At 52.5% G+C, this 25,629-nt stretch overlaps 1 protein-coding gene and 1 non-coding gene across 2 annotated transcripts in view; both read right to left on the bottom strand.

Annotated features, from left to right (window-relative positions):
• Positions 1-25,405, bottom strand: part of NCAN (neurocan) — a 40,989-nt gene extending 15,584 nt beyond the window's left edge. Inside the window, exons 1-10 of the mRNA XM_010386705.2 lie at positions 25,305-25,405; positions 20,670-20,749; positions 17,920-18,321; positions 13,405-13,579; positions 13,167-13,294; positions 12,333-12,626; positions 10,518-11,105; positions 8,955-10,310; positions 2,803-2,919; positions 1,614-1,727 (exon numbers count right to left, since the gene is read on the bottom strand). Coding sequence (XP_010385007.1) covers positions 1,614-1,727; positions 2,803-2,919; positions 8,955-10,310; positions 10,518-11,105; positions 12,333-12,626; positions 13,167-13,294; positions 13,405-13,579; positions 17,920-18,321; positions 20,670-20,742 — 3,247 coding nt within the window. The 5' untranslated portion in view covers positions 20,743-20,749; positions 25,305-25,405. The remainder of the gene's footprint in view (positions 1-1,613; positions 1,728-2,802; positions 2,920-8,954; positions 10,311-10,517; positions 11,106-12,332; positions 12,627-13,166; positions 13,295-13,404; positions 13,580-17,919; positions 18,322-20,669; positions 20,750-25,304) is intronic.
• On the bottom strand, positions 3,769-3,870 carry LOC115899377. Its single transcript, XR_004059100.1, has one exon. It is a non-coding gene; the product is annotated as a U6 spliceosomal RNA (small nuclear RNA).
• Positions 25,406-25,629: the final 224 nt, after the last annotated feature.

Raw genomic sequence — 25,629 nt, 5'->3', positions numbered from 1 at the left:
GAGGCCGGGCGCGGTGGCTCAAGCCTGTAATCCCAGCACTTTGGGAGGCCGAGACGGGCGGATCACGAGGTCAGGAGATCAGCCTTGTCCAGGTGAAACCCGTCCTACAACAAAAAAATAGCGGCGAATGCGGCGCCTGTAGCCCACTACAGCTGAGGGGGAGAGATGCGTAAACCAGGAAATTTGACTGAGATCCGGCCACTGCACTCCAGCCCGGGCAACAGAGCGAGACTCCGTCTCAAAAAAAAAAAAAAAAAAAAAAAAAAAAAAAAAAAAACACGAATAGATAAACAAAATGTGATATAGCCATACAACGGAATATTACTCAGCCATGAAAAGGAATGAAACACTGATTCATGTTACAACACAGATGAACCTTGAAAACATGCCAGGTGAAAGAAGCCAGACACAAAAGACACATATTTTGAGATTCCACTCATATGAAACGTCTATAACAGGCAAATCCACAGAGACAGAAAGCAGATTAGCGGTTGCCAGGGTCTGGGGAATGGGAATAGGGAGTGACCGCCTAGTGGGCACAGAGTTTCTTTCTGGGGTGCTGAAAAAGTTCTGGAACTAGAGAGAGGTGATGGCTATACAACATTGTGATTGTACAGAATGCCACTGAAATGTACACTTTAAAATGGTTAATTTGGCTGGGCTCAGTGGCTGTAATCCCAGTAGATTGGGAAGCTGATGTGGACAGATTGCTTGAGCTCAGGAGTTCAAGACCAGTCTGGGCAACATGGTGAAACCTTGTCTCTACAAAATATACAAAAATTAGCCAGGCATGGTGGCATGTGTCTGTAGTCCCAGCCTACTGGGGAGGCTGAGGTGGGAGGATCACTTGAGCCTGGGAGGTCAAAACTACAATGAGCCAAGATCACACCACTGTACTCCAGCCGGGGTGCCAGGGTGAGACCCTGTCTCAAAAAATAAAATAAATTTAGCAAGGCGTGGTGGTGCGTGCCTGTAATCCCAGCTACTCGGGAGGCTGAGGGAGGAGAATCTCTTGAACCAGGGAGGGGGAGGTCGCAGTGAGCTGAGATCATGCCACTGCACTCCAGCCTGGTGACAGAACGAGACTCTATCTCAAAAAAATAAAGTAAAATAAAATAAAATAAAATAAAATAAAATAGGGCAGGCGCAGGGGCACATGCCTGTAAATCCAGCACTTTGGGAGGCCAAGGTGGGTGGATCACCTGAGGTCAGGAGTTCAAGACCAGCCTGGCCAACATGGCAAAACCCCGTCTCTACTAAAAAATACAAAAATTAGCCAGGCATGGTGGTGGGCGTCTGTAATCCCAGCTACTTGGGAGGCTGAGGCAGGGAGAATTGCTTGAATCTGGGAAGTGGGGGTTGCAGTGAGCCAGGACGACGTCATTGCACTCCATCCTGGGTGGCAGAGTGAAATTCCATCTCAAAAAAATAATAAAATAAAATAAAATGGTTAATTCTATGTTACGCACTATTTGTCTAAAACAATAATTTATCTTGTGTCAGGCTCACAGCCATGGAACTGGAGGCAGGGACCTGGAGTATATGGGGAAGCCTGTGGCTGGGCACCCAACCCCACTCTTGGAACTGTTTCTGGGGTTGCAACAGAAACTCACCTTTCTCGCAAAGGCTGCCCCCATAGCTGGGGAGGCAAAGGCAGACAAAGCCGTTGACCTCATCGATACAGGTGCCTCCATTCTCACAGGGGCTGCAGAGGCAGTCATCAATGTCTGGCAGAGAGGAGAAGAGACTGAGTCAGAGGTCAGCTTCCCCTTGGCTCTGAGCCCCCACAGGAAACTAAGCAGAAGATGGGGTCATAGTCCTACCATCCATCCTGGACCTGAGTGCAGCAGTCGCAGTCTGCACAGATGGCCCAGTGACTCTGCAGGCAAGGGGGTAGAACCTCATACAATTAACATAAATTAGCATTAATGAGAGCAGATGCCATTGGGGCAGCTGAGAGCCAGGATGTGCAGACTGTTCTCCCTGACTCTAGAGAAGTGAAGATTATACTCTCAAAAACAGGCTCATAGAAAACTGAAGTTGGAGTCTCTTTTAGGCATTTGCAAAGACTTGCACAGAGTCACAAAGCTGTTTGTGGGTAAAGCTAGATATTCACTGAGTTCTTCTTCTACCGGTCCATGTGTAGACAGTGCTTGAGGCACATACGGCACTGGGCAAGTCACTTTCCCTCCTTGAAACTCAGCTTATTTTTTTGAAAATGGTAATAATAATGGGCTCCTACTCAAGGGTGATTGTGAGTAGGGAAGCAATAGAAGAGCTCAATAAATTATATCATTTATATTTATTGTTATAATTCTGTAATCAGTCTTGTGATTGTGAAGGTTGTGAAGTCAAGATGATGCATAGAGCTCAAGAAATTATGTCACTTATATTTGTTGTTGTAATTTCATAATTGGTAGTATTTCTTGTGTTGGGCTTTGAAGCTAGCACCCAGCAGTTCTGGTGGCAGTGCTTATACCTCCCACCCACCCAGGAAAGGGCAAGATCCCCACAGGGACTTTGCAGGGAGGAGTCTTGGACATATCATTCCTTTGTCTTTCTCTTCCCACTCTGACTGGTAGTAATGGGAGACAGCACACCAGAGATGAAAGCTCAGCTGTTTGATTCTGGATCTACTAACTGGGCTGATTTAGCTGGATGTAAGGACTGGGATTTGGGAATGGAGCATCTGAAACCAGCTTTTTGTGATCTCTGAATTCTGAGGGCATGGCTGCTGGAGTACAACCCAAGGCTCTGGAGTCAAATAAATTTAGATTCAGATCCTGAGTCTGGGGTACTCACCAATCTCACAGTTCTCCCCGGCGAAGCCCTGATCACAGCTACAGCCATACATGGTACCATTGGCATTACATGTCCCTCCATGAAGACAAGGGTTGTTCTCACAGGGATCTGAGTGCGCTGAAGGATGGATGGGTAGTATGGGGAAGAGTCAAACTACAGATCTTTTGCCTTCCTGGAATCAAGACCCCAGGCCCCCAAACTGCTCTAATCAAACCCTCCCTATGGAGTCCTCTTTATAACTTCCCCAACCAGTGGTCACCAACTCCCTCTCATATGCCCCCTGTTACGAGGAGTTTACTCCTTTCAGAAACTGCCCCAAAGCATCTGTGGACTTCCCTGCCTATAGCAAAGTCCTTCCTCAGCCTGAACTGGAATGGGGCTCCCAGAGACCAGGGCTGCCTGAAGGACCTCGCAGAATGTTTCTCCCAGAACACAGGCTTCTGTGTCCTCCCTGACTTAAGCGTCCTTCCCCTCCTTTGGGCACACCCTGCTCATCACTGTGCTTCTCACAAATTGGGACACAGGAGTGGACATAGGTTCTAGCCTGGGCGACATAGTGAAAAAAAAAAAAATCCTCATCCTGCCCCAGCCAACACAGATCCTGTCAGGGCAGCATCTGACCATTCCACTGCACAGTGGAATTAAATTTTTAAAAAATTAAATTAAAAAACAAAAAAGAGGCCAGGCACCATGGCTCATGCCTGTAATCGTAGTACTTTGGGAGGCCAAGGCAGGTGGATCACCTGAGGTCAGGAGTTCGAGACCAGCCTGGCCAACATGGTGAAACCCTGTCTCTACTAAAAATACAAAAAATTAGCTGGGCGTGGTGGCAGGAGCCTGTAATCCCAGCTACTCGGGAGGCTGATGCAGGAGAATCCTTTGAACGCCAAAGGCGGAGGTTGCAGTGAGCTGAGATCACGCCACTGCACTCCAGCCTGGGTGACAGAGTGAGACTCCATCTCAAAAAAAAAAAAAGAAAGAATGAAATGCTTCATTTTTTGCACAGGGGCCATGCTAATCTTCTCTGTATTGTTCTAATTTTAGCATATGTGCTGCTGAAGCGAGCATTACTTTACTTTTTTTTATTAGAACAATCGTTTCTTGTCTGTATCTCTCCCTAGAGCACTGGTGTTCCATATGGCAGCCACATATAGATATTCACGCTTAAATCAATTAAAGTGAAATAAAAGTAAAAACGTCATCCCTCAGTTGTCCTAGCCACTTTTCAAGTTAGCGTCGATAGAGAACATTTCCATCCCTGGGAAAGTTCTAGACTGTTGCTCTAGGACATCAGTTTTCAGAGGACAGGGGATTTGGTTTGAACACAGGGTCCGGGACAAAGCAGGCACTCAGTAATTGCTTGCTAAGGGAATGAAGGTGGCAGCTGGCCCTCCTGAGGTAGCTGAGGCCTGTCCCTGGGGTGACCCCATGGATGGCAAAGGGGCTTGTGGATGGCAGGGCCTGTGGCTGGACGATGGCCCTGCACGTGTGTGCACACGCACAGAGCTGCCAGGCAGCGGGACGCATGAGCCCCGCCAGGTGCCCTGCGCTGCTGACACCTGCCCACGGACTGGCGGTGACTCAGTCACTTGCTGGTACTGCATTTATTTTTGGCTTCATTAGCATTTCTTCTGCAAGCGGCGGGTGGGTAGGCGCCTGGGTCTCCCCAGCACTGCCCGCCAATCTCTGTCCTGTTGCCGCTGGCTTCATTGTGGACCCCAGGATCCAGAAAAGTATAAGATAGACCCAGCCTCAGCCCAGGTGCAGCTCCAACCCCTGTTTACTTAGTGTTCCTATGTGGTCGCCCTCCCACCTCTCTGACTGCCCCTTCTCTATTTCTTTGGGCATTGAACTTCTTCCCTTCCGATCATCTTTCCAGGGTTGATCCCTACATAGCCCCTCTCTTCTCTCACCACCACCCTAAGATTATTACTATTTTTTTTTTTTGAGACGGAGTCTTGCTGTGTCCCCCAGGCTGGAGTGCAGTTGCATGATCATAGCTTACTGCAGCCGCAACCTCCCAGGGTCAAGCGGTTCTCCCACCTCAGCACCCCTGAGTAGCTGGGACCACAGGTACGCACCATGCTAATTTTAAAATTTGTTTTGTAGAGACGGGGTCTCACTACGTTGCCGAGGCTGGTCTCCAACTCAGAGCCCTGCCGAGGGCTCAAGTGATCCTCCCGCCTCAGCCTCCCAAAGTGCTGGAATTACAGGCATGAGCCATCACACCCAGCCTCATGTACTTTTTTATGCCAATGAACTAAGCATTTCACAACCTAGTGACTGAGACAGAAGCCCTGTTTTCCAGCCAGGTGGGGTGGCTCTCGCCTATAATCCCAGCACTTAGGGAGGCTGAGGCGGGTGGGTCACTTGAGTCAGGAGCTCAAGACCAATCTGGTCAACATGGTGAAACCCCATCTCTACTAAAAGTACAAAAATTAGCCAGGGGGCCAGGCGTGGTTGCTCACGCCTGTAATCCCAGCACTTTGGGAGGCGGAGGTGGGCGGATCACAAGATCAGGAGATTGAGACCACGGTGAAACTCCGTCTCTACTAAAAACACCAAAAAAAAAAATTAGCCGGGTGCGGTGGCGGGCGCCTGTAGTCCCAAGCTACTCGGGAGGCTGAGGCAGGAGAATGGCGTGAATCCGGGAGGCAGAGCTTGCAGTGAGCCGAGATCTCACCACTGCACTCCAGCCTGGGTGACAGAGCAAGACTCTGTCTCAAATAAATAAATAAATTAAATAACAAAAAATAAAAATACAGAAAATTAGCTGAGTGTGGTGGCAGGCAGGCACCTGTAGTCCCAGCTACTCAGGAAGCTGAGGCAGGAGAATCGCATGAACTGGGGAAGCGGAGCTTGCAGTGAGCCAAGATCGCGCCACTGCACTCCAGCCTGGGTGACACAGCGAGACTCCGTTTCAAAAAAAAGAAAAAAGAAAGAAAAAAAATTAGACAGGCATGGTGATGCATGCCTACAATCCCAGCATCCCAGCTACTCAGGAGGCTGAGGCATGAAAATCACTGGAACCTGGGAGGCGGAGGTTGCAGTGACCCCAGATCACTACTGTACTCTAGCCTGGGCGACAGAGCAAGACACTGTCTCAAAATAAAAAAAAAAAAAGAAGCCCTGTGTTCAGACAACCTGGATCCAAACCCCAGCCTTGACACTCCCTTAGTTGCATGGCTGCACAAGGCACTTGACCTCTCTGTGTCTGTCTCCCTATCTGCAAAGTGAGGATCACACTGGAGCTTTTCCCATAAGGACATTAAAAGGATTAACCAAGATAACTCCAGTAAAGTGCTTTGAATAAGCCAAGCACGCTGGCAGTAACCCATAAATGTCAGCCTTTATGGATACAAGCGGCCCTGCCCCTGGGTCGGCCTGCCTCCAGGACATCTAAGAAAAGAAGATCTGCCAGGCGCTATGGCTCACGTCTGTAATCCCAACACTTTGGGAGGCCAAGGCGAGAGGATTGCTTGAGCCCAGGAGTTTGAGACCAGCCTGGATAACATAGGGAGACCCCCATCTCTTCATACACAACCACACACACACACACACACACACACACACAGAGCTGGGTGTGGTGGTTGCATGCCTGTAGTCCAAGCTACTGGGGAGGCTGATGTGGGAGGATCACTTGAGCCTGGGTGCAGTGAGCTATGGTTGCCCCACTGCACTCCAGCCTGAGCAACAGACCAAGACCCTGTCTGGAAAAAATAAAAAGGAAAAAAAAAACAAAATAAAATAGATCCCACCCCAACACAGCCCAGAGGTGACAGGCTGGATGATGAAACCTGCATCAGCTATTTCCATCATCATGACACTTTGCCTTCAAAAAAAGGGGCACCACGGCCGGGCGCGGTGGCTCAAGCCTGTAATCCCAGCACTTTGGGAGTCCGAGACGAGCGGATCACGAGGTCAGGAAATCGAGACCATCCTGGCTAATACGGTGAAACCCCGTCTCTACTAAAAAAATACAAAAAACTAGCCGGGCGAGGTGGCAGGCGCCTGTAGTCCCAGCTACTCCGGAGGCTAAGGCAGGAGAATGGTGGGAATCCGGGAGGCGGAGCTTGCAGTGAGCTGAGATCCGGTCACTGCACTCCAGCCTGGGCGACAGAGCGAGACTCTGTCTCAAAAAAAAAAAAAAAAAAAAAAAAAAGGGGGCATCAACTAGGGCAACATGGCAAAACTCTGTCTCTACAAAAAATACAAAAATTGGCCAGGCCTGGTGGTGCACACCTGGTCCCAGCTACTTGGGAGCCTGAGGCAGGAAGATCACCTGAGCCTAGGGAGGTCAAGGCTGCCCTGAGCCATGATCCTGCCATTGCACTCAAGCCTAGGTGACAGAGTGAGACCCTTTCAAAAAAAAAGGCGGGGGCAGGGGGTTGCGGTAGTTAAACGCCAATGGTGTTAATAAAAGTGCACAACTCGACCGGGTACCATGGCTCAAGCCTGTAATCCCAGCACTTTGGGAGGCCGAGGTGGGTGGATCACCTGAGGTCAGGAGTTTGAGACCAGCCTGGCCAACATGGTGAAACCCCCCCCATCTCTATTAAAAATACAAAAATTAGCCAGGCATGGTGGTGGGAGCCTGTAATACCATCTAATCAGAAGGCTGAGGCAGGAGAATCACTTGAACCTGGGAGGTGGAGGTTGCAGTGCGCCGAGATCACACCACTGCACTCCAGGCTGGATGACAGAGTGAGACTTGGTCTGAAAAAACAAACAAAAAAAAATTGTGCAACTCAGAAAAAAAGACTTATTAATTAGCTGCTTGTTTTGTTTTGTTAGTTTGATTTGAGGCAGGGTCTCGTGGTGGAGCTATCATAGCTCACTGCAGCTTGGCTAATTTCTTTTTATTTTTAGTAGAGATGGTATCTTGCTGTGTTGTCCAGCCTGGTCTTAAACTCTTGAGCTCAAGTGATTCTCCCACCTCAGCCTCCCAAAGGGCTAGGATGACAGGCATGAGCCATTGCATGCAGCCACTTTTTCGTTTGTTTCTTTTTAAATTTCATTTGGCCAAAAAACTCAGCTTAATTTGGCAGGACCTAAGAATGGCTGGAATTTGCAGACTGAGCTGAGGCCGACCTGGCCCCAGGGAGAACAGGGCAGCTGATTTCTCTGGAGGCTGCTGGCCACAGAGTAGTTAAGACTCCGGCTGACTTGGGCTCCAGTTGAGGTTTGACCACTGATTAGCCAAGTGGAGTTGTACCTCCCTGAGCCTCGGTTTGCTATCTGTAGAATGGGGGTGATCCTCGCCCCTTGTGTGCCTTCCCAGCACCCACTTTCCCTGTGGCTTGAGACCCCTCATGAGTCAAATCACTGAATTCCAGCTCCCATTCACATTTGTCCAGGAAACCCTCCCTGCCACGCCTCCTCCCTCTGGCCTCGCCTGGGAGGCGTCTGTCTTGCTCTGTCTTCCCCAGACTCGGGGAATCCTGGAAAGCCAGTCCCTGGGCGTCACACCACTGTCCAGTACAAAGCAGATGTAGACATGGCTTGTAACTGAACTCATTCCCTAAATCAGACTCTACTCAATGCCTCGCCACTCCCCCATTTTGGTTTTGTTTTTGTTTTGTTTGAGATGGAGTCTCACTCTGTCACCCAGGCTAGAGTGCAGTGGTGCGATCTGGGCTCACTGCAACCTCCGCCTCCTGGGTTCAAGCGATTCTCATGCCTCAGCTTCCCCAGTAGCTGGGATTACAGGTGTGTGCCACCACACCCGGCTAATTTTTATATTTTTAGTAGAGACAGAGTTTCGCCATGTTGGCCAGGCTAGTCTTGAACTCTTGACCTCAAGTGATCTGCCCATCTCGGCTTCCCAAAGTGCTGGGATTACAGGTGTGAGGCACCGCACCTGGCCACTCACCACTCTCAAATTTTGCTCATTGGGATGTATGCTCTGTGTCCAAAATTGTTCAAGTGCTACTTCATCTCCTGGCCTTTGCCAGTACTCGTTCCTCTGCCAGCAATGTCATTTCTGAAATTCAACTCCACCTGATAGGCTCCTACTTCCAGCGTCATGCCCCACTAGAAAGCTTCCAGATCCTCAGGGACAACCATTCCTCTCAGCTCTGGGCTCCCCCAGCCCCTGCCCCCCAAGCCCTGACCATGGATAGCTGGACAGAGTCCTGGGACTTTGTACTCACCCTCCTCTGCACCCTCATTCGTAGGGGTCCCTGACAGGGCTGGCTCCTCTCCACTTGCCACCTCCTCCCAGAAGCTCTCTACGCCTGGACTCCCTGCCAGGACCTCCAGTTTGAAGTCCTCTATGCCCAGGGTGATAGGCAGCAGGGTGCTGGAGGGGTCCCACGGTACCGTAGGCTCCCCTGAGGAAACTAAGGCAGACTCGCCCACACTGGCTGCAGTCGGTGTCCCAGGAGGAACAGCCGGTTTCCCCAGGGGGCTGCTCTGATGAGGAGGTGCTGAAGTTCCTGATGTTCCCAGGGTCTCCACCTGATCCTCTGGCTCTGGGTGGGGTTGGAAGCTTGAGGAGGCCAGTGTAGACACGGCTGGAACTCCAACCTTGTCCCCCTGCTCGGTCGTTAGGGATGTCACAATGCTTGTATCCAGGGCTACCTGAGGGCTCAAGGTGGTGCTTTCAGCTTCTTCAAACAACTGGGATCCAGGTTCCCAAATTCCACTAGCATCACTGGGGTCTGGCGTGACTGTGGAATCCGTGGGATTCACAGTGGGTCCTTCATCTTTAGCAACCCGAGGCTCCAAACTCGGGGTGACTTTGGGTACTAAGAAGACTCCAGGGCTTCCCGAGGGGGCAGATGGGGAGCTTGCATCCAGCCCTTTGCTGTACACTGAGGGCCAGGGGTCCTGTACCTCATCTACAGTGGCCTGCAAGCCAGAAGTGGGGCTTTCTGCTGTGTCGAAGACCCCAGACTCAGACCCTGAGATGCCCCTGAGGCCCGTTAGCTCAGTGGCAGTCTCAGTGGGGACAAAACCTACAGCCACATTCTTGTTTACAGAAGGCCATGGGCTGGAGCTGGGGTGTTCAGCTTTGTTGACCTGAGCAAGGCTGGTCTCCCCAATTTCTCTGAAGTCTGCCCTGGGGGACTCAGGTGTTGTGGGCATGGCCTCTCCACCCTGTCCTGTCGGGGTCAAAAAGGGAGGCAGGGAATACACCTTGGTCTCTGCAGCAGGGGAAGGTGGAGCCGTGGCCATGGCCTCACCATGTCCCTCAACTCTACTGGCCTCTGTGGAGACGGAGGTGGGGTGTGGCAGCATCCACTGTTTGGGACCACGCAGCATGGCCATCATAGGGAGATCTGGGGAGGTGGCCAAGGGGGACGCCTCCCAGGGGGCAGGGCTGGGAGCTGAGACAGTGGCCTCCAAGGGGGACCAAAACAGGTCTGGGGTGGCTGGCCTGGCACTGGGGCCCTCGGCTTTCTCTAACTCCGGGACAGTGGCCCTACTGTGGCCTGAGATGCTGGGTGGGACCACGGTCGGGGGCCACAGCCAGGGCTCTGGGGAGCTCTTGCCACCAGCAGAACCTGCAACAACATCAAGGCAGTCATTACAATGATCTCTCAGCAGCCCCTTTGGTTGGACTCCAGGCCCAACGGAGAGGGGGCTTCTGAGGCCAGAGTACCCAGCTGGGATTCAGAGCTTCCTCCCTCATCCTGAGTGTAGCCATGGCTACTTCTCCACCCTCACCTCCAGATCCCCAGGTAGGTCCCGCCTCCCCCAGAGCAACTCACCAGCTCCAGGCATATCCACCTCATTGGTCAGATCAGCCCAGGGGCTCCGGCTGTGGCCACTGCCCAACATCTCTGTGACTGCCATGGCCAGCGGAGGCTCCACTTGGTTCCCCACAGCCTCTGAGGTTGGGGCCTGGACGCTGGCCTCCATCCCCTCTTGCAGCCCCGGCTCCGGTTCCTGCTGCTGAAAGTAGCGCCCATTCAACCCTTTGAAGCGCCCCCTCCTCCTAGCCGTAGGGTCAGTTGGGGCCACTTCCGTGTGTGAACTTGCTGTAGTGCCTGCCCCTGTGTCACTAGGGCTGGGGGCCACCGTGCTTAGCCACACTTCCCCAGTGGGCCATGAGACCAGCATGGGGTCCCCAGGGGTAGGGCTGAGTGTCTGTTGAGACTCCTGCTTCTCTGCCAAGATCAGGGGTTCTTCTTCCCCACTGGACACCAGAGGTTCCTGGAAGTCAGGGGTGACCACCTCTTCCTCCTCCAGGGTAGGCTCCAGTTCTCTAACTGGGGGCCCCTCTGCTGACAGAATCTCCCCCTCATCCCCAGAGGATGGGGTCTCTAGGTCTCCATGTTGTGATGTGGGGTGATGAGCTGTGGGAGAAAGCAGAAGAGGTTGTGTTAGGCCCAGGGGTGGCCTGGGAAGTTCTGCTTGAAGTCTACCCACTTTCCAGCATGCTGCAGCACAAGCCTCCTGTGCACCTCTGTCTCTCCTAAGTGGTTTCTGAGATTCTCCCAGCCTGAGAGAGGGAAGTATAAAGCTTTCACCTCCACCGTTGAGGCTGGGGACCACCTGAGCCACTGTCAGGGTCAGAGTCAACTGGCTGCAGTGAGGGCTATAAGAATTTGGGCCAGGTGCGGTGGCTCACGTCTGTAATCCCAGCACTTAGGGAGGCCAAGGCGGGTGGATAACTTGAGGTCAGGAGTTCAAGACCAGCCTGGCCAACATGGTGAAACCCCGTCTCTACTAAAAATACAAAAATTAGTTTGGCGTGGTGGCGCATTCCTGTCCCAACTACTCGGGAGGTAGAGGCAGGAGAATCGCTTGAACACGGGAGGCGGAGGTTGCAGTCAGCCAAGATCGCACCACTGCACTCCAGCCTGGGTGACAGAGGGAGCCTCCATCTCAAAAGAAGAAAAAAAACCCCAACAATTTGGCTCATGGGCAAAGCTCAGGCAGCGTCCAACTCTCATGAACTTGGGTCAGCCTGTTGAGAGGTTCAACTCAACCTTGGTGACGGATCCTCTCCTGGTACAGGTGGTGCCCAGTGGGCATGGTATGCCCGTGCCAGGATTGGGGCAGCTTCCTTAGAGGACTTGACCCCTTTGGGGTGATGCTTGCACCTTCCAAGGCTGTCCCCACTGTCCCCCAACAAGGGCAAGTGTCATCCCTGCTCCCACCCCCGGTGTGGAGCCCAGAGGTGGCCAATTGAGGCGTAATCTCTTCCACGGGGGTATGTGTATGGGCGTGTCTCTAGGTAGAATATGCCCCACCCAAGGGCTTGTCTTTCACGTTTATGGGGCCTCCAGACCTCAGGTGATACAGCCCACCCAGCAAAGATGACACCCCAGCAGAGTAGCCTCCTCTGGAGCCCTGTTCTTTCCCTAGGACCGGGATCCTAGGGAAAGATTTGTCGTAAGGGGTATGGCCTTCGCCCGGGGGCGTGGCCCTCACCCAGGGACGTGGCCCTCACCCAGGGACGTGGCTTATCACAAAGCGAGCTTCCACGTGTCTCTCCCTTGGCTTGGCGAGGCTTTCAGGGGCGTGGCCTTCGCCAAAGTGAAAGCCCTGGGGGCGCGGCCACCAGGGGACGCACGCACCTCGGAAGCAGTAGGCGTCGAAGCGCGCGGCGGGCGAAGGGAAGCCAGTCCGGTTAGCGAAGCGGTAGACGGTGCGCACGCCCGGGGCTGGGCCCCCGCAGCGCCGGCGCGGCGTCTGGATCGGGTAGCGCACGCTGCCGTCTGCCAGCCAGCCCGGGTCGCACTGGTCCAGGCCCTCATGCCAGGCCAGGTGCAGCTGTCCCACCGAGGCCAGCGCGGCACCCTGGCGGCGGCACTGTGCACGCGCGCCAGCCAGTGTCAGGCGGCGGGCCGGGCCCACGTAGAAGACCTCTCCTGCGGGAGGGGCGGGTGGAGGTCAGGGGGGCTGGGGAACCCTCCCCTGGAGCCCAGGAAGTGGGTCCAACTCCAAATAGTCCCCACCTGGACGTTAGGGTGGTGTTTAAAAGAGGCAGTGACAACTGCAGCTCTGCGTCCAGCTCCGGGACCATCGTTGTCCTTACCTCTCATGCAGAGCTAAGTCTCTTTTTACAAATGGAGTAACTCAGGCACATAGGCAAGTCGGGCTTCAGGAGAGGGAGGGGCTCGGTGAAGGGGGCTCACAGAGGAGGAAGCAGGTAGGGACAGGGAGGCAGGCAGGGGACAGGAGATCAGAGAGGGAAAGAGGATCAGAGAGAGGAAGGGGGCAAAGGGACGGAGGGGGACTCAGGGAAGCATGGAAAGCTCAGAAAATGGGTGAGATCATGTCTTGGTTGCAGGTTTAGAGAGGTTTAAGACAGGAGACTTGCATAAGGACCCGGGAGGATGCCAATTGGGGAGAATGATAGAGGCTCAAAGAGAGGCGGAGGGGCCGTGTCCTGCCAGTTCCAGACTTACCCCCCAGCTCCCGGGCAAAGCAATACACATCGTAGAGTTCCTGTGGGTTGCGCCTCCCATAGCTCCGAACCCCTGGAAGGCTGCTACGGTCACCATAGCAACCAGGACGGGACTGGGTGATAGGATACCTGATAACACAAGGGGAGGGTCCCTCTCAGATGTGTACTCCTGGAGCCCCCAAGGAACCTCCTTCCCCATCGGCTAGTCTTCATCTCCCTGCCCTGTGTATCCCCCTCACCGAACAGTGCGGTCAGAGAGCCAGCCAGCATCACAGTTGTCAAAGCCATCCTCGAAGGCAGCCTGTAGATGCCGAGGGGCTGCAATGATGGCTGAGCTGAGATGGCAGGCCTCCTGGGCCTCAGCGAAGGTCAGTGCATAGCGGTCCTGGGCTGCCCGGTAGTGGAACACAACACCTGTGGGGGAACATCCAGGATCGGGGGGCGGTCGACTTATGCTGGAATCTTCAAGAACAGACCTACCTCTTGCAGAATGACTCCCCACCCCTGTCTGATAATAATAGACCCACACACAGTGTGGGTCGAGGGTGGGAAGCAAGATCCATATGCCCCCATTTTACAGATGACGAAACTGATAACAATGGCCATAAAGGGTTACAAGTTAGCAAATATTTACAATGTGAAAAGCATTTATGGCCGGGTGTGGTGGCTCACTTCTGTAATCCCAGCACTTTGGGAGGCCAAGGTGGGCGGATCACTTCAGGTCAGGAGTTCGAGACTAGCCTGGCTAACATGGTGAAACCCTGTCTCTACTGAAAATACAAAAAATAGCTGGGCGTGGTGGCACACGCCTGTAATCTCAGCTACTCAGGAGGCTGAGGCAGGAGAACCGCTTGAACCCAGGAGGCGGACGTTGTGGTGAGCCGGGATTGAGCCACTGCACTCCAGCCTGGGAGACAGAACAAGACTTCATCTCAAATAAATAAATAAATAAAACATTTTAAAAAAGAAAAGCATTTGTAAGCATTATCTTATTTGAACTCTTACAACAAATCTGATTGCTTCCAGAGGAGGAAACTAAGGGTCAGAAAGGTTGAGGGACAGGTCCAGGGCCACACAGCAAATAAGAAGCAGAACCAGAATTCAAATTCAGAGAGATCTGACTCCAAAGATAGCACTCTTCATGCCCAGGGTTAGGCCCTGGAGGTGGCAGGAGGTGTGGAGAAGCCTGACAGAGAGATTCTGCCTTTTAGGAATTAAGTGCATGCACTGATAGGGAAGTGTAGGCAGCAATGGAAGAGATCAAATGTGGTTCTTGCCTGGCCTGGAAATGTGGTCCTGGAAGGCTTCCTGGAGGAGGTGACATGTAAGCCAGGATGTGAAGCACCAGTAACAGGCTCACTGTGATTCAAATTCTGATTTAGGGATGAAAGAAATGGCTGAACAAGACAAAGAAATGAAACACCTTGCTCCGTCTTATCCTACTGAGAGCCCTTGTGTCCTCAGCATGAGACCAGTACAGAATAGGTGCTCAGTAAATGTTTGGCTGAATGTCCGGGCACAGCAGCTCACGCCTGTAATCCCAGCACTTTGGAAGACCGAGGCTGGCAGATCACTTGAGGCTAGGAGTTGGAGACCAGCCTGGCCAACGTGGTGAAACCCTGTCTCTACTAAAAATACAAAAATTAGCCAGGTGTGGTTGTGTGCACCTGTAATCCCAGCTACTCCAGAGCCTGAAGCAGGAGAATCACTTGAACCCACGAGGCAGAGGTTGCAGTGAGCCAAGATCGCATCACTGAACTCCAGTCTGGGTGACAGAGTGAGAATCTTTCTCAAACAACAACAAAAAGAATTTGGCTGAATGAATGAAATGGAAGTGACCTAGATGTGGAATTCACTTGCCTCACCCCCAATCAGTTTGTTGTTGTTGTTGTTAGCTTTTGTCAATTTTCAGAAATAAGGCCTTTGAAAGGGGATGATTTGTTGGCCCCATAAACTGTATGGTGAGACACTGTGTCCCCAGTTCACAGTTTGGGGGTATGCAGGTTAAGCCCCAAGACAGGAATCAGGGACTTGCCCAAGGTCAATGTAAGTTAAGGGAAACAGATTTCCCAGCAGGAGTCCACAGGATGTTTGCTGTACAACAATCCATTCACTGAATCATTTATTGAGCATCTACTGTGTGCCAAACCCTGCTCTTTATTTTTAGTTTTTGACTATTCATTTATTTGAGTCAGGGTCTCCCTCTGTCACCTAGGCTGAAGTGCAGTGGTGTGATCTCGCTCACTGCAGCCTCCAACCTTCCAGGCTCAAGCGATCCTCCCACCTCAGCCTCCTGATGAGCTGGGACTACAGGTGCACACTAGCATGCCCTGCTAATTTTTTTTTTTTTTTTTTTTTTTTTTTTTTTTTTGAGACGGAGTCTCGCTCTGTCGCCCAGGCTGGAGTGCAGTGGCGCAATCTCGGCGCACTGCAAGGTCTGTCTCCCGGGTTCACGCCATTCTCCTGCCACAGCCCCCTGAGTAGCTGGGACTACAGGCGCCTGCCACCATGCCGGGCTAATTTTTTTGTATTTTTTAGTAGAGATGGGGTTTCACTGTGTTAGCCAGGATGGTCTTGATCTCCTGACCTCGTGATCCGCCCACCTCAGCCTCCCAAAGTGCTGGGATTATAGGTGTGATCCAGCCATGCCCTGCTAATTAAAAAAAAATTTTTTGTAGAGATGGGGTCTCACCATCTTTCTCAGGCTGGTCTTGAACTCCTGGGCTCAAGCAATCCTCCTGCCTTAGTCTTTCAAAATGCTGAGATTAGAGGTGTGAGCCACCACATCTGGCTTATTTAGTTGTATTATTATTATTATTATTTTTAAGACGGAGTTTCGCTCTTGTTGCCCAGACTGGAGTGCAATGGCACGATCTCGGCTCACTGCAACCTCCACCTCCTGGGTTCAAGCGATTCTCCCGCCTCACCTCCCAAGTAGCTGGGGTTATAGGCATGTGCCACCATGCCTGGCTAATTTTTGTATTTTTAGTAGAGAAGAGGTTTCACCATCTTGGCCAGGCTGGTCTTGAACTCCTGACTTCATGATCCGCCCGCCTTGACTTCCCAAAATGCTGGGATTACAGGCTTGAGCCACTGCGCCTGGCCATATTATTATTATTTTTGAGACAGGGTCTTGCTCTGTTTCCCAGACTGGAGTGCAGTGGCATGATCAGGGCTCGCTGCAGCTTTGATCTCTTGGGACTCAAGCAATCCTCCCACCTCAGCCTCCTGAGTAGCTAAGACTACAGGCACATACCACCATGCCTGGCTAATGTTTTGGAATTTGGAATTTTGTAGAGACAAGGTCTCACTATGTTGCCCAGGCTGGTCTCGAACTCCTGAGCTTAAGTGATCTTCCTGCCTTGGTCTCCCAAAGTGCTGGGATTACAGGTATGAGCCACTGGGCCCCCATCCCTGTTTTTTTGTTTTGTTTTGTTTTTAATAGAGACAGGGTCTTGCTATGTTGTCCAGGCTGGTCTTGAATTCCTGGGCTCAAGCAACACTTCCTCCTCAGCCTCCCAAAGTGCTGAAATTACAGGTGTGCACTACCACACGCAGCTCAACAAGAATTTAATAAAGGAATTGGTTAAATAGGTATTTGAGAATTGTTCTTGCTTAATATTTAATATACATTTTTAATTAACTTACTTTTAAAAAATTGCCTCACTTAGAAAAAAACTTGTTTGTTTTACAAGGAATTTTTTATTTCTATTTTAAATAGAAAGCCAAAATAGAAAGCCAGTATCCTTTGTCTTACATAAAATCAGATAACCATAAAATTGATTCCAAGCAAAATCCTGCCTAGACAGAGGATGCAGTGAGCTTAGATAGCACCACTGCACTCCAGCCTGGGCAACAAGAGCAAGACTCCATCTCAAAACGAAACAAAAAAAATCCTGCCTAGATATTGTGGCCCCCAGAAGTCTGATCTGGAGACTTCTCCCTCATAGCTAAAAAAGAGAGGTGTTAAAGATGACATAGTACCCATACCCATAAAGACTTCATTTTTTTTTTTCTTTTGAGGCAGTCTCACTGTGTTGCCCAGGCTGGAGTGCAGTGGCTCGATCTCAGCTCACTGCAACCTCCGCCTCCTGGGTTCAAGCAGTTATCCTGCCTCAGCCTCCCTAGTAGCTGGGATCACAGGCATGCATCACCATGCCTGGCTAATTTTTTTTTTTTTTTTAAAGACGGGGTTTCACCATATTGGCCAGGCAGGTCTCAAACTCATGACCTCAACTGATCCATGCACTTCGGCCTCCCAAAGTGCTGGGATTACAGGCACCATAAAGACTTTATGACTTTATCAGAAGAACTGAAGGGGAATCCCTGTTCAGAGGGTGATTTCTTTCTTTCCTTTTTTTTTCTTTTTTCTTTTCTTTTCTTTTTTTTTTTTTTTTTTGAGACAGAGTCTCCCTCTGTCATCGAGGCTGGAGTGGAGTAGCCTCAACCTCCCGGGCTCAAACGATCCTCCCACCTCAGCCTCCCGAGTAGCTGGACTACAGGCATGTGCCACCATACCCGGCTAATTTTTGTATTTTCTGTGGAGACAAGGTTTCACCATGTTACCCAGGCTGGTCTCAAACTCCTGTGCTTAAGCGATCCACTCACCTTGGCCTCCCAAAGTGCTGGGATTACAGGTGTGAGACACCACGCCAGGTCTCAGGGAGCAATTTCTAAGGTGACATTCGGTGGGTAGGCTCCAGGCTCATCCCTCCCTCTCCCAGCCCCCCGCCCCTCCTTTGCCCCCAGCTGACCTGTCACCTCCAAGGGCACCAGGTCTTGCTCATCCTCGATGCCCCTCACCACCTGGCAGCGGTAGAGCCCAGAATCGCTGGCCCTCAGTGGCCCCAGGAGTAGCGTGGCGTTGACTCGGCGCCGGGGGTAGGCAGGCAGCGACACTCGTCCCTGCCAGCTTTTGGCCACCCTCACGACGTTGTCCTTGGCCACCAGGATGGGCAAATCCTGTCGCTGGCCCGATGCAGTCCGCACCTTGGTCCACTTTATCCGAGGGGCATCTCGGGCTGCGCTTGGCCGTGGCTGCAGGGTAAAGAGACAGGGCAGGGCCACCAGCTCCGCCAGCGCAGCCCGCACGGACCCAGACCCCAGCTTCTGCATGTGGAGCCCCCTTTCGCTGGCATCGGCGATATCCTGTGTGCCTGGGTTGGAGAAGGTGGAGAGAGGGCGTGACTCAGAGGCAAGAATCAAGCAGGAACTGCTATTTCCCTCTTTTAAAAATCTTTTTTAAAAGGGCTGAGCCAGGCCGGGCGCGGTGGCTCAAGCCTGTAATCCCAGCACTTTGGGAGGCCGAGACGGGCGGATCACGAAGTCAGGAGATCGAGACCATCCTAGCTAACACAGTGAAACCCCGTCTCTACCAAAAAAAATACAGAAAACTAGCCGCGCGAGGTGGCGGGTGCCTGTAGTCCCAGTTACTCGGGAGGCTGAGGTAGGAGAATGGCGTAAACCCGGGAGGCGGAGCTTGCAGTGAGCCGAGATCTGGCCACTGCACTCCAGCCTGGGCGACACAGCGAGACTCCGTCTCAAAAAAAAAAAAAAAAAAAAAAAAAAAGGGGCTGAGCCAGAATTCAAACCTAGGGCCACTTGACCTCAGAATCCAAGCAGTGGCTGGACGCAATGGCTCATGCCTATAATCCCAGCACTTTGGGAGACCAAGGCGGGCAGATCACCTGAGGTTTGGAGTTTGAAACCAGCCTGACCAACATGGAGAAACTCTGTCTTTACTAAAAATACAAAATTAGCTGGGTGTGGTGGCGCATGCCTGTAATTCCAGCTACTCGGGAGGCTGAAGCAGGAGAATTGCTTGAACCTGGGAGGCGGAGGTTGCAGTGAGCCAAGATCGCGCCATTGCACTCCAGCCTGGGCAACAAGAGCGAAACTCCGTCTCAAAAAAAAAAAAAAAATTATTTTTAGAGATGGAGTCTCTAAAACCCAGGCTGAAATGCAGTGACATGATCACAATTCATTGCAGCTTCAAGCTCCTAGGCTCAAGCAGTCCTCCCATCTCAGCCTCCCAAAAGTGCTGGGATTATAGGTATGAGCCACTGTGCCCAGCCCCTTATTATTATTATTATTATTATTAGTTTATTTATTTATACTTTTGAGATGGAGTCTCGCTCTGTCTCCCAGGCTGTAGTGCAGTGTCATGATCTCAGCTCACTGCAACCTCTGCCTCCTGAGTCCAATCAACACCTCAGCCTCCCAAGTAGGTGGGATTACAGGTGCGTGCCATAACGCCTGGCTAAGTTTTGCATTTTTAGTAGACGAGTTTCATCATGTTGGCCAGGCTGGTCTCCAATTCCTGACTTCAACTGATCCGCCTACCTTGGCCTCCCACAGTTTTGAGATTATAGGCGTGAGCCACCACACCCAGCCTTATTATTATCTTTTTGGGTCTGACTCTGTCGCCCAGGCTGGAGTGCAGTGGCATGAGCTCGGCTCACTGCAACCTTCGCCTCCCAGGTTCAAGCGATTCTCATGCCTCAGCCTCCCGAGTAGATGGGATTACAGGCATGTGCCACCACACCTGGCTGATTTTTGTATTTTCTGTAGAGATGGACTTTCATCATGTTGGGCAGGCTAGCCTGGAACTCCTGACCTCAAGTGATCTGTCTGCCTCTGCCTCCCAAAGTGCTAGAATTATAGGCATAAACCACTGTGCCTCGCCCCTAACTTTGTTTTTATAAGGACAGGGATTTTCTCCAGTGCCACTGACTCACTGTATGGCCCCGGGAGAGGCATTTTCCTTCCCTGAGCCCCAGTTTTTCTGAAAGGTAAAGCAAGAGACAGCTAATGAAAAGGAAATGGTATTTGCGGAGTACTGTCTTTATAACAGGCACTTTATAGCAATCAGCTCATTTGATTTTCATAACCATCTGCAGAGTAGCAATGTCTTATTCTCTTTGGGGGAAGTTGAGGAAACTGAAGTTCAGAGAGATCATTATGCTTGCCTAAGGTCACAGACCAAATATGTGAGGGATTTCTAAAACCTGGGATCTTGACCACCAGCAGAGGCACCCAGACCTTTATTTCCATCGCTCCACCCTTGGCAGACATCACGAATCAACCTCTGCACTATTCTCATTTCTTTCTTTCCTTCTTTCTTTCTTTCTTTCTTTCTTTCTTTCTTTCTTTCTTTCTTTCTTTCTTTCTTTCTTTCTTTCTCTTTCTCTCTCTCTCTCTCTCTCTCTCTCTCTCTCTCTCTCTCTCTCCCCCCCCCCCCCCCCCTCTCTCTCTCTCTCTCTCCAGTTCATCTGAGCAAAACGATGAGAGGCGGGAATCTCCAGCTTCTGCTGACAATGACTAAAAATAACCTCTTAGGTATCTTGTTCGCTTTTGACTGTTCAAAGACCTTTTAAAATCTATTCTCATCTTATTCTCTATCCCATGCCAGGAGACCAGCAGGAGAAGGCTCTGGAATTCAAAAGCTGCCCCATATTGTCCATCCCCCAGACCCCAATCTCTCCCTCCCCACAAACCAACTCACTCTGTTCCCCAGCCACAAAGAGCAGCATCTGCAGCATCAAAAGGCCCAAGGCCCAGACAAACGTGGCCCCCATCCTGGATCTGGAACAAAATGGAAAGGGAGGGAGGAGTGAGCCATAACCCAACCCTCCCAGATATTCAGCATGGCAGGACCAAACTCCCCCACTCTACAGATCAGGAAACCAGGGCTCAGAGAGACCAGCGTGTTATTCTAGGTCACAGAAGGAGCCGGCAAAGGGCTGAGCCAGAATTCAAACTCAGGGCCACTTGACCTCAGAATCCAAGCAGTGGCTGGACGTGGTGGCTCATGCCTATAGTCCCAGCACTTTGGGAGGTTAAGGCAGGAAGATTGCTTGAGGCCAGGAGCTTAAGACCAGCCTAGGCAACATAGTGAGATCTCATCTCTATTAAAAAATTAGCTGGGCCTGGTGGTGCACACTTTTGGTCCCAGCTACTCAGGAGGCTGAGGTGGGAGGATTCCTTGAGCCCAGGAGTTCAAGGCTGCAGTGAGCTATGATCGCACCACCACACTCCAGCCTGGGTGACAGCACAAAACTGTCTGAAAAGAAAACAAAACAAAACAACAAAAAACAATCTAAGCAATGAAGTCTGTGGTCAGAAGCCTGGGTGCTATTGTGAATCAAATCTGGAATTGATTTGATTCCAGATCAATTGACTGTTCCTTGTGTGTGATCTTGGACAAGTTGCTTACCTTCTCTGTGCCTTACTTTCTCTGTGGATCAGATGGGGATAACATCAGGTGGTTGACAGGAATGGATGAGTCAATATATATAAAATGCTTAGAACTACCTCATGCAGTAAGGGGTACATTTTAGCTGCTGCTATTATTATTACTGACCTTAACACAGCCAAGACTGAAATACCATTTTTCAAGTCAGCCTCCTCCATCAGACTGGTGGCTCCTAGAGGGCAGCAGTCCGTCCCAGTCCTCCCAGCATCCCCAGTCCAGGCAGCAGGCTGGCCTCTAAGCCATCCTTTAATCTGGGTTTGCTGGCTGACACGATTCGCAGCTTCAATTCCAGGATTTGGTTGTCACCAAGATTCTATTCTTGGTTTCTGGGATTTTGGAGGAGCCGCCAACTCCTAGCTGGAGGAAGGGGCTCACCCCTGCCCACCCATCCTCCTCCTGACTTCACACAGCCCAACAAAGATGCTTCTTAGGCCCACAGAGAAACTTCAATTGTGGGTCCAGTTCCCTATAGGGGCTAGGACCCATAGGGATAAAGTGGACAATTATTAAGTGCCTACTGTGAGCAAAGCCAGTCGTTGGGACACAGCAGTGCATTTCCTGACTTCACATTCTTCCAGAGACTAGGAATCCTGGGGAGGTGGTCCCTCCCCGAAACCTCCCACCCCTGCCAATCCCCCTCACCAGGGCTCAGGAGGTGGGCGCAGATGGAAAATTAGAACATCATTTGCAAACCCAACCCTTGCTCCCCGCCCCCATAAGAAATTATCCTTGAGGAAGGGGTGTGAACAGAGTCCAGAAGGGGAGGTTGTAGGGGACAGCTGTCCCCTTTCCCAGTTCTCCTTCCCAGCTGCCAGAGTTCTGGGCTGGGAGGCCGGCCTGGGACCTGTCCGTGGTGCTGAACTCTGAGGCGGCAACGCAGCGGCAAAGCCCACCTGGTCCACCCCTGCCTCCTGCCTGCCAACAGGATGCCTCAGGGACCAGAGATGGCTAGAGGTTTGCCTCAGGCTGCACAGCAGGGTAGAGGTCAAGGCCAGACCCTGGACCGGTGCTCCCAACTACCAACTTGTAAACCTCAGTAACCTCTGCCTTCATCTCAGGCTGTTCTCATTTCTTCCCCCTTGGAACTCCAAGCAAGTGTGCGGTCCCCTCATAGCTGTTCTAGGCCTGGCCAGGTATTAGAGAGAGACAGGACTCCAGGTTGCACCTGCCCCCAGCAGGGCCTTAGGAATGGACAAGGCCAGAGAATTCTCTCTTTCTCTCTCTCTCTCTCTGTCACACACACATGCGCGCACACACACACACACACCCCGTTAAGAGGTCAGACTACATCCAGATAGCCCTGCTTCTAATCCAGGACTAGCTGCTTCCATCTCTCTATGCCTCAGTTTCCCCACCTGTAAAATGGAGATTATCCAGCAAGTACTGCCTACAGCTACTGTGAGGATGAAATGACCTAAGACTTGCAAAGTCCTAGAAATGTTAAATTTAAAAACAGCTCTTTAGACACAAAGCCTCATGTATACACTAAAAATATACTGAGGTTGCCCAACATGGTGACAGACACAGTTTCAGGTGCACACTCCCCACATACACCCTCCCACTCCCTTCCACTCGCACCCTCACACACCCACACCCTTCTCTTAAAATACCTCCTCCCCAGGGCGGCCAGAGATGAGCATTTACACAGCTGTCTGGGGCCCGTGCCCTCATGAATAATGTACGAGCCTCATGCATATGCAAGCAGGGGCCTGCGGGGTGCTGGAGGAGGGGCAGCTCAGATCCATGTGAATGTGTGTGTGTGTGAGTATGTGTATGTGTGTGTCCCCTCCTTCACCCCCATCCCAAGTCTCGGTTAGCACTGAGTGAGGGTGAGTTTGCCAATGGGCATTTGTGAGTGTGAATGGGTGTGTGTCCGGAGTGTTGTGTCCTGGCAAGGGTGTGCAGGCGGTTGTGCCATGTGGTGTGTGCATGTTGTGTGTGGGGGCCTGCAGCAGCTCCGTGCACCGGGTGGAGCACATGGGACCTAGTGTGATCTGTGGTTGTGTGTGCGTCCGAGTGACCCTCGGCAGGGGGCTGTGTGCACATGTGTGTGTTTCTGACCTGAGAGTCAGTGTGTATTAGTGTGCATGGGTGTGAATGTGGAACTCCGTGGAGGAGAAAGGGATATTGGTTCAGTCATGATCCCAGGCTGCCCCTTGGGGACTTCAACCGCTACTCAAGCTTTCCCTGTTAGTGCCCCAACTGTGAACACAGACCGCATTCCACACCCCCATGCCCAGGGTGCACACTGCCAATCGCATGGAAAGAACCCTTGGCCCCTCCAGATACACAAGCGGGACACACACAGCCACACACCCCAGACACAGACCCGGGGGAAACACACACTCACACAGATTCACAGTGACATTAACAAAGAGAGACAATATGGGCACTTACAAGACAGGCGGCGTGTCTTCTGCACAAAGACACACACCCACAGTCTCGGCCCCCCCCCCACATAAACCCCTTGATGAACGGAACAGCCTCAGACATAGCTCCTCACTCACTCACACGGCGATGCCAGCCCCTGGCACAAACCGAGATGGATAAATGTGGCCTCGGTGACCGATTGGCACCCATCATTTTGCCACATGGTGATGTGGCCCTCGGCACAAGTTTTCTGACAAAGACACAACCACAGTCACATCAGACTCACAGGGGACCCTAGAACCCCTGGGCATGCTCCCCCTCCCCGCCTGTCCAGGGCGGACACACACACAAAACCCCCATATCCTTGGGGAACTTTGATTTCAGAATGTCCATCAGCCATAGTCCCCCAGAGGGGTCCCACAGTGCACCCACCCCTCCCTGCCCGCCCCGCCCCCACGTCCCCCGCTGGGGCCCAGAGCCAACCCTCTCCCTGGCCTGGCTGTTTCTCATTGATGCTGCCTGAGAGGAACAAAGCCCCGCGCATAGGGATGGGGGTCGCTCCTGCCCAGACAGGGCCTGGGGTCCCAGCCCCTTACTTCCCAGCGCCTGTGCCCCCAAACCAAGCCAGGGCTTCCACACGTGTCCATATGGACAGGTGGAACCAAAGGGGATGGGGGTAGGGGTCTGTGTCATGCTGTAAAGAGGTGGAAGGCTGTGAAGGTGCTGGGGGACAGCCCCCGCTCTGAGCTGGTATCCCTCACAGGTCCTGGGGATCCATAGCTGGGCAGTCTAGGGGACCCCCACCCAACATTCACGTGGGACACCCAGTGTGTTCCCTGGGATAAGAGACAACACCTCAACCCAAGGTCTAAAGGAATAACGGAGAACCACGTTGGGATGGGGCCCCCCCAGGACCTCCTCCCTGAGTCAGAACGGACCTGACCCAAAAGGACAGGGAGACAGCAGGGCGCCCCTTCCCCATGGCCGTTCCTCTCAGCGTAGATACCTTTCCATTGGGCACAGGGTGATCTGGGGGGCCCCCTCCCCACTGCAGTCCGGCCCGGAATCCTCCATTCATCCGCAAACTGGGAATCCCCACTTAAAATCCTGGGGTGTCTCGGCTGATACGGGGGTGCCCTGTTCCAGAGTCCCCAGTTCGGTATCTGGGTTTCCTCTTCTTCTCTCCAAACTCGGGGGTCCCCTCCCCTAGCCCTGTTTCCCATTGCTCCCTCCCCAACCCTGAGACCCACCCCCAGCCCGGCCCCCTCCCCACCGGGGGGTTGTCTCCGGATTCCGCGGACAACCTTCCTTCCCAAATGTGTGTCCACCTGACATTCCCAAGCCCCCTCCCAGTTTGCGCTCCCTCCTCCACCCGGGGTTCCCCTCCCCCGCTTCAGCCCCCCTCCCCATTCTGGGGGCTTCTCCCTGGTCTCATGTCCTCTCCCTAATCCCAAGCTCTGTCTCTAATCCCGAAGTCTTCTCCCCGCCAACACGGTCCCCTCACGGACCCCCCACCTGGCTCCTAGCTCGGACGCATCCCGGGGCGGTCGCCCGGCACAAAGGACGCTGCGCTCCGGCTCAGCCAGCTCCGCGCCGGGTCCAGCCCCTGCGCCCTGCGCTCCGCTCGCCCCAGCGCCGTCTCAGTGCTTATAAAGGGGCCGCGATGCCGCTCTGCGCATGCGCCCCCGCCAGCCCGAGGCCTCTGGCTGCGCGAGGGAGGGGGGCTCACCTGTCTAAAATCCCCACCCCGCCCATTTTTTGGACACCCACCGCATCCAGGAGAAGACGGCACTGACTCTCCTCCCATCCTCTTTGCCCCAGGAACCGCGTTAAACGTCCC

Source organism: Rhinopithecus roxellana, chromosome 8, assembly GCF_007565055.1.
Source record: "Rhinopithecus roxellana isolate Shanxi Qingling chromosome 8, ASM756505v1, whole genome shotgun sequence".
Classification (NCBI taxonomy): domain Eukaryota; kingdom Metazoa; phylum Chordata; class Mammalia; order Primates; family Cercopithecidae; genus Rhinopithecus; species Rhinopithecus roxellana.
The sequence above is the reverse complement of the archived record's forward strand: the minus strand, read 5'-3'. Positions and strand labels throughout refer to the sequence as shown.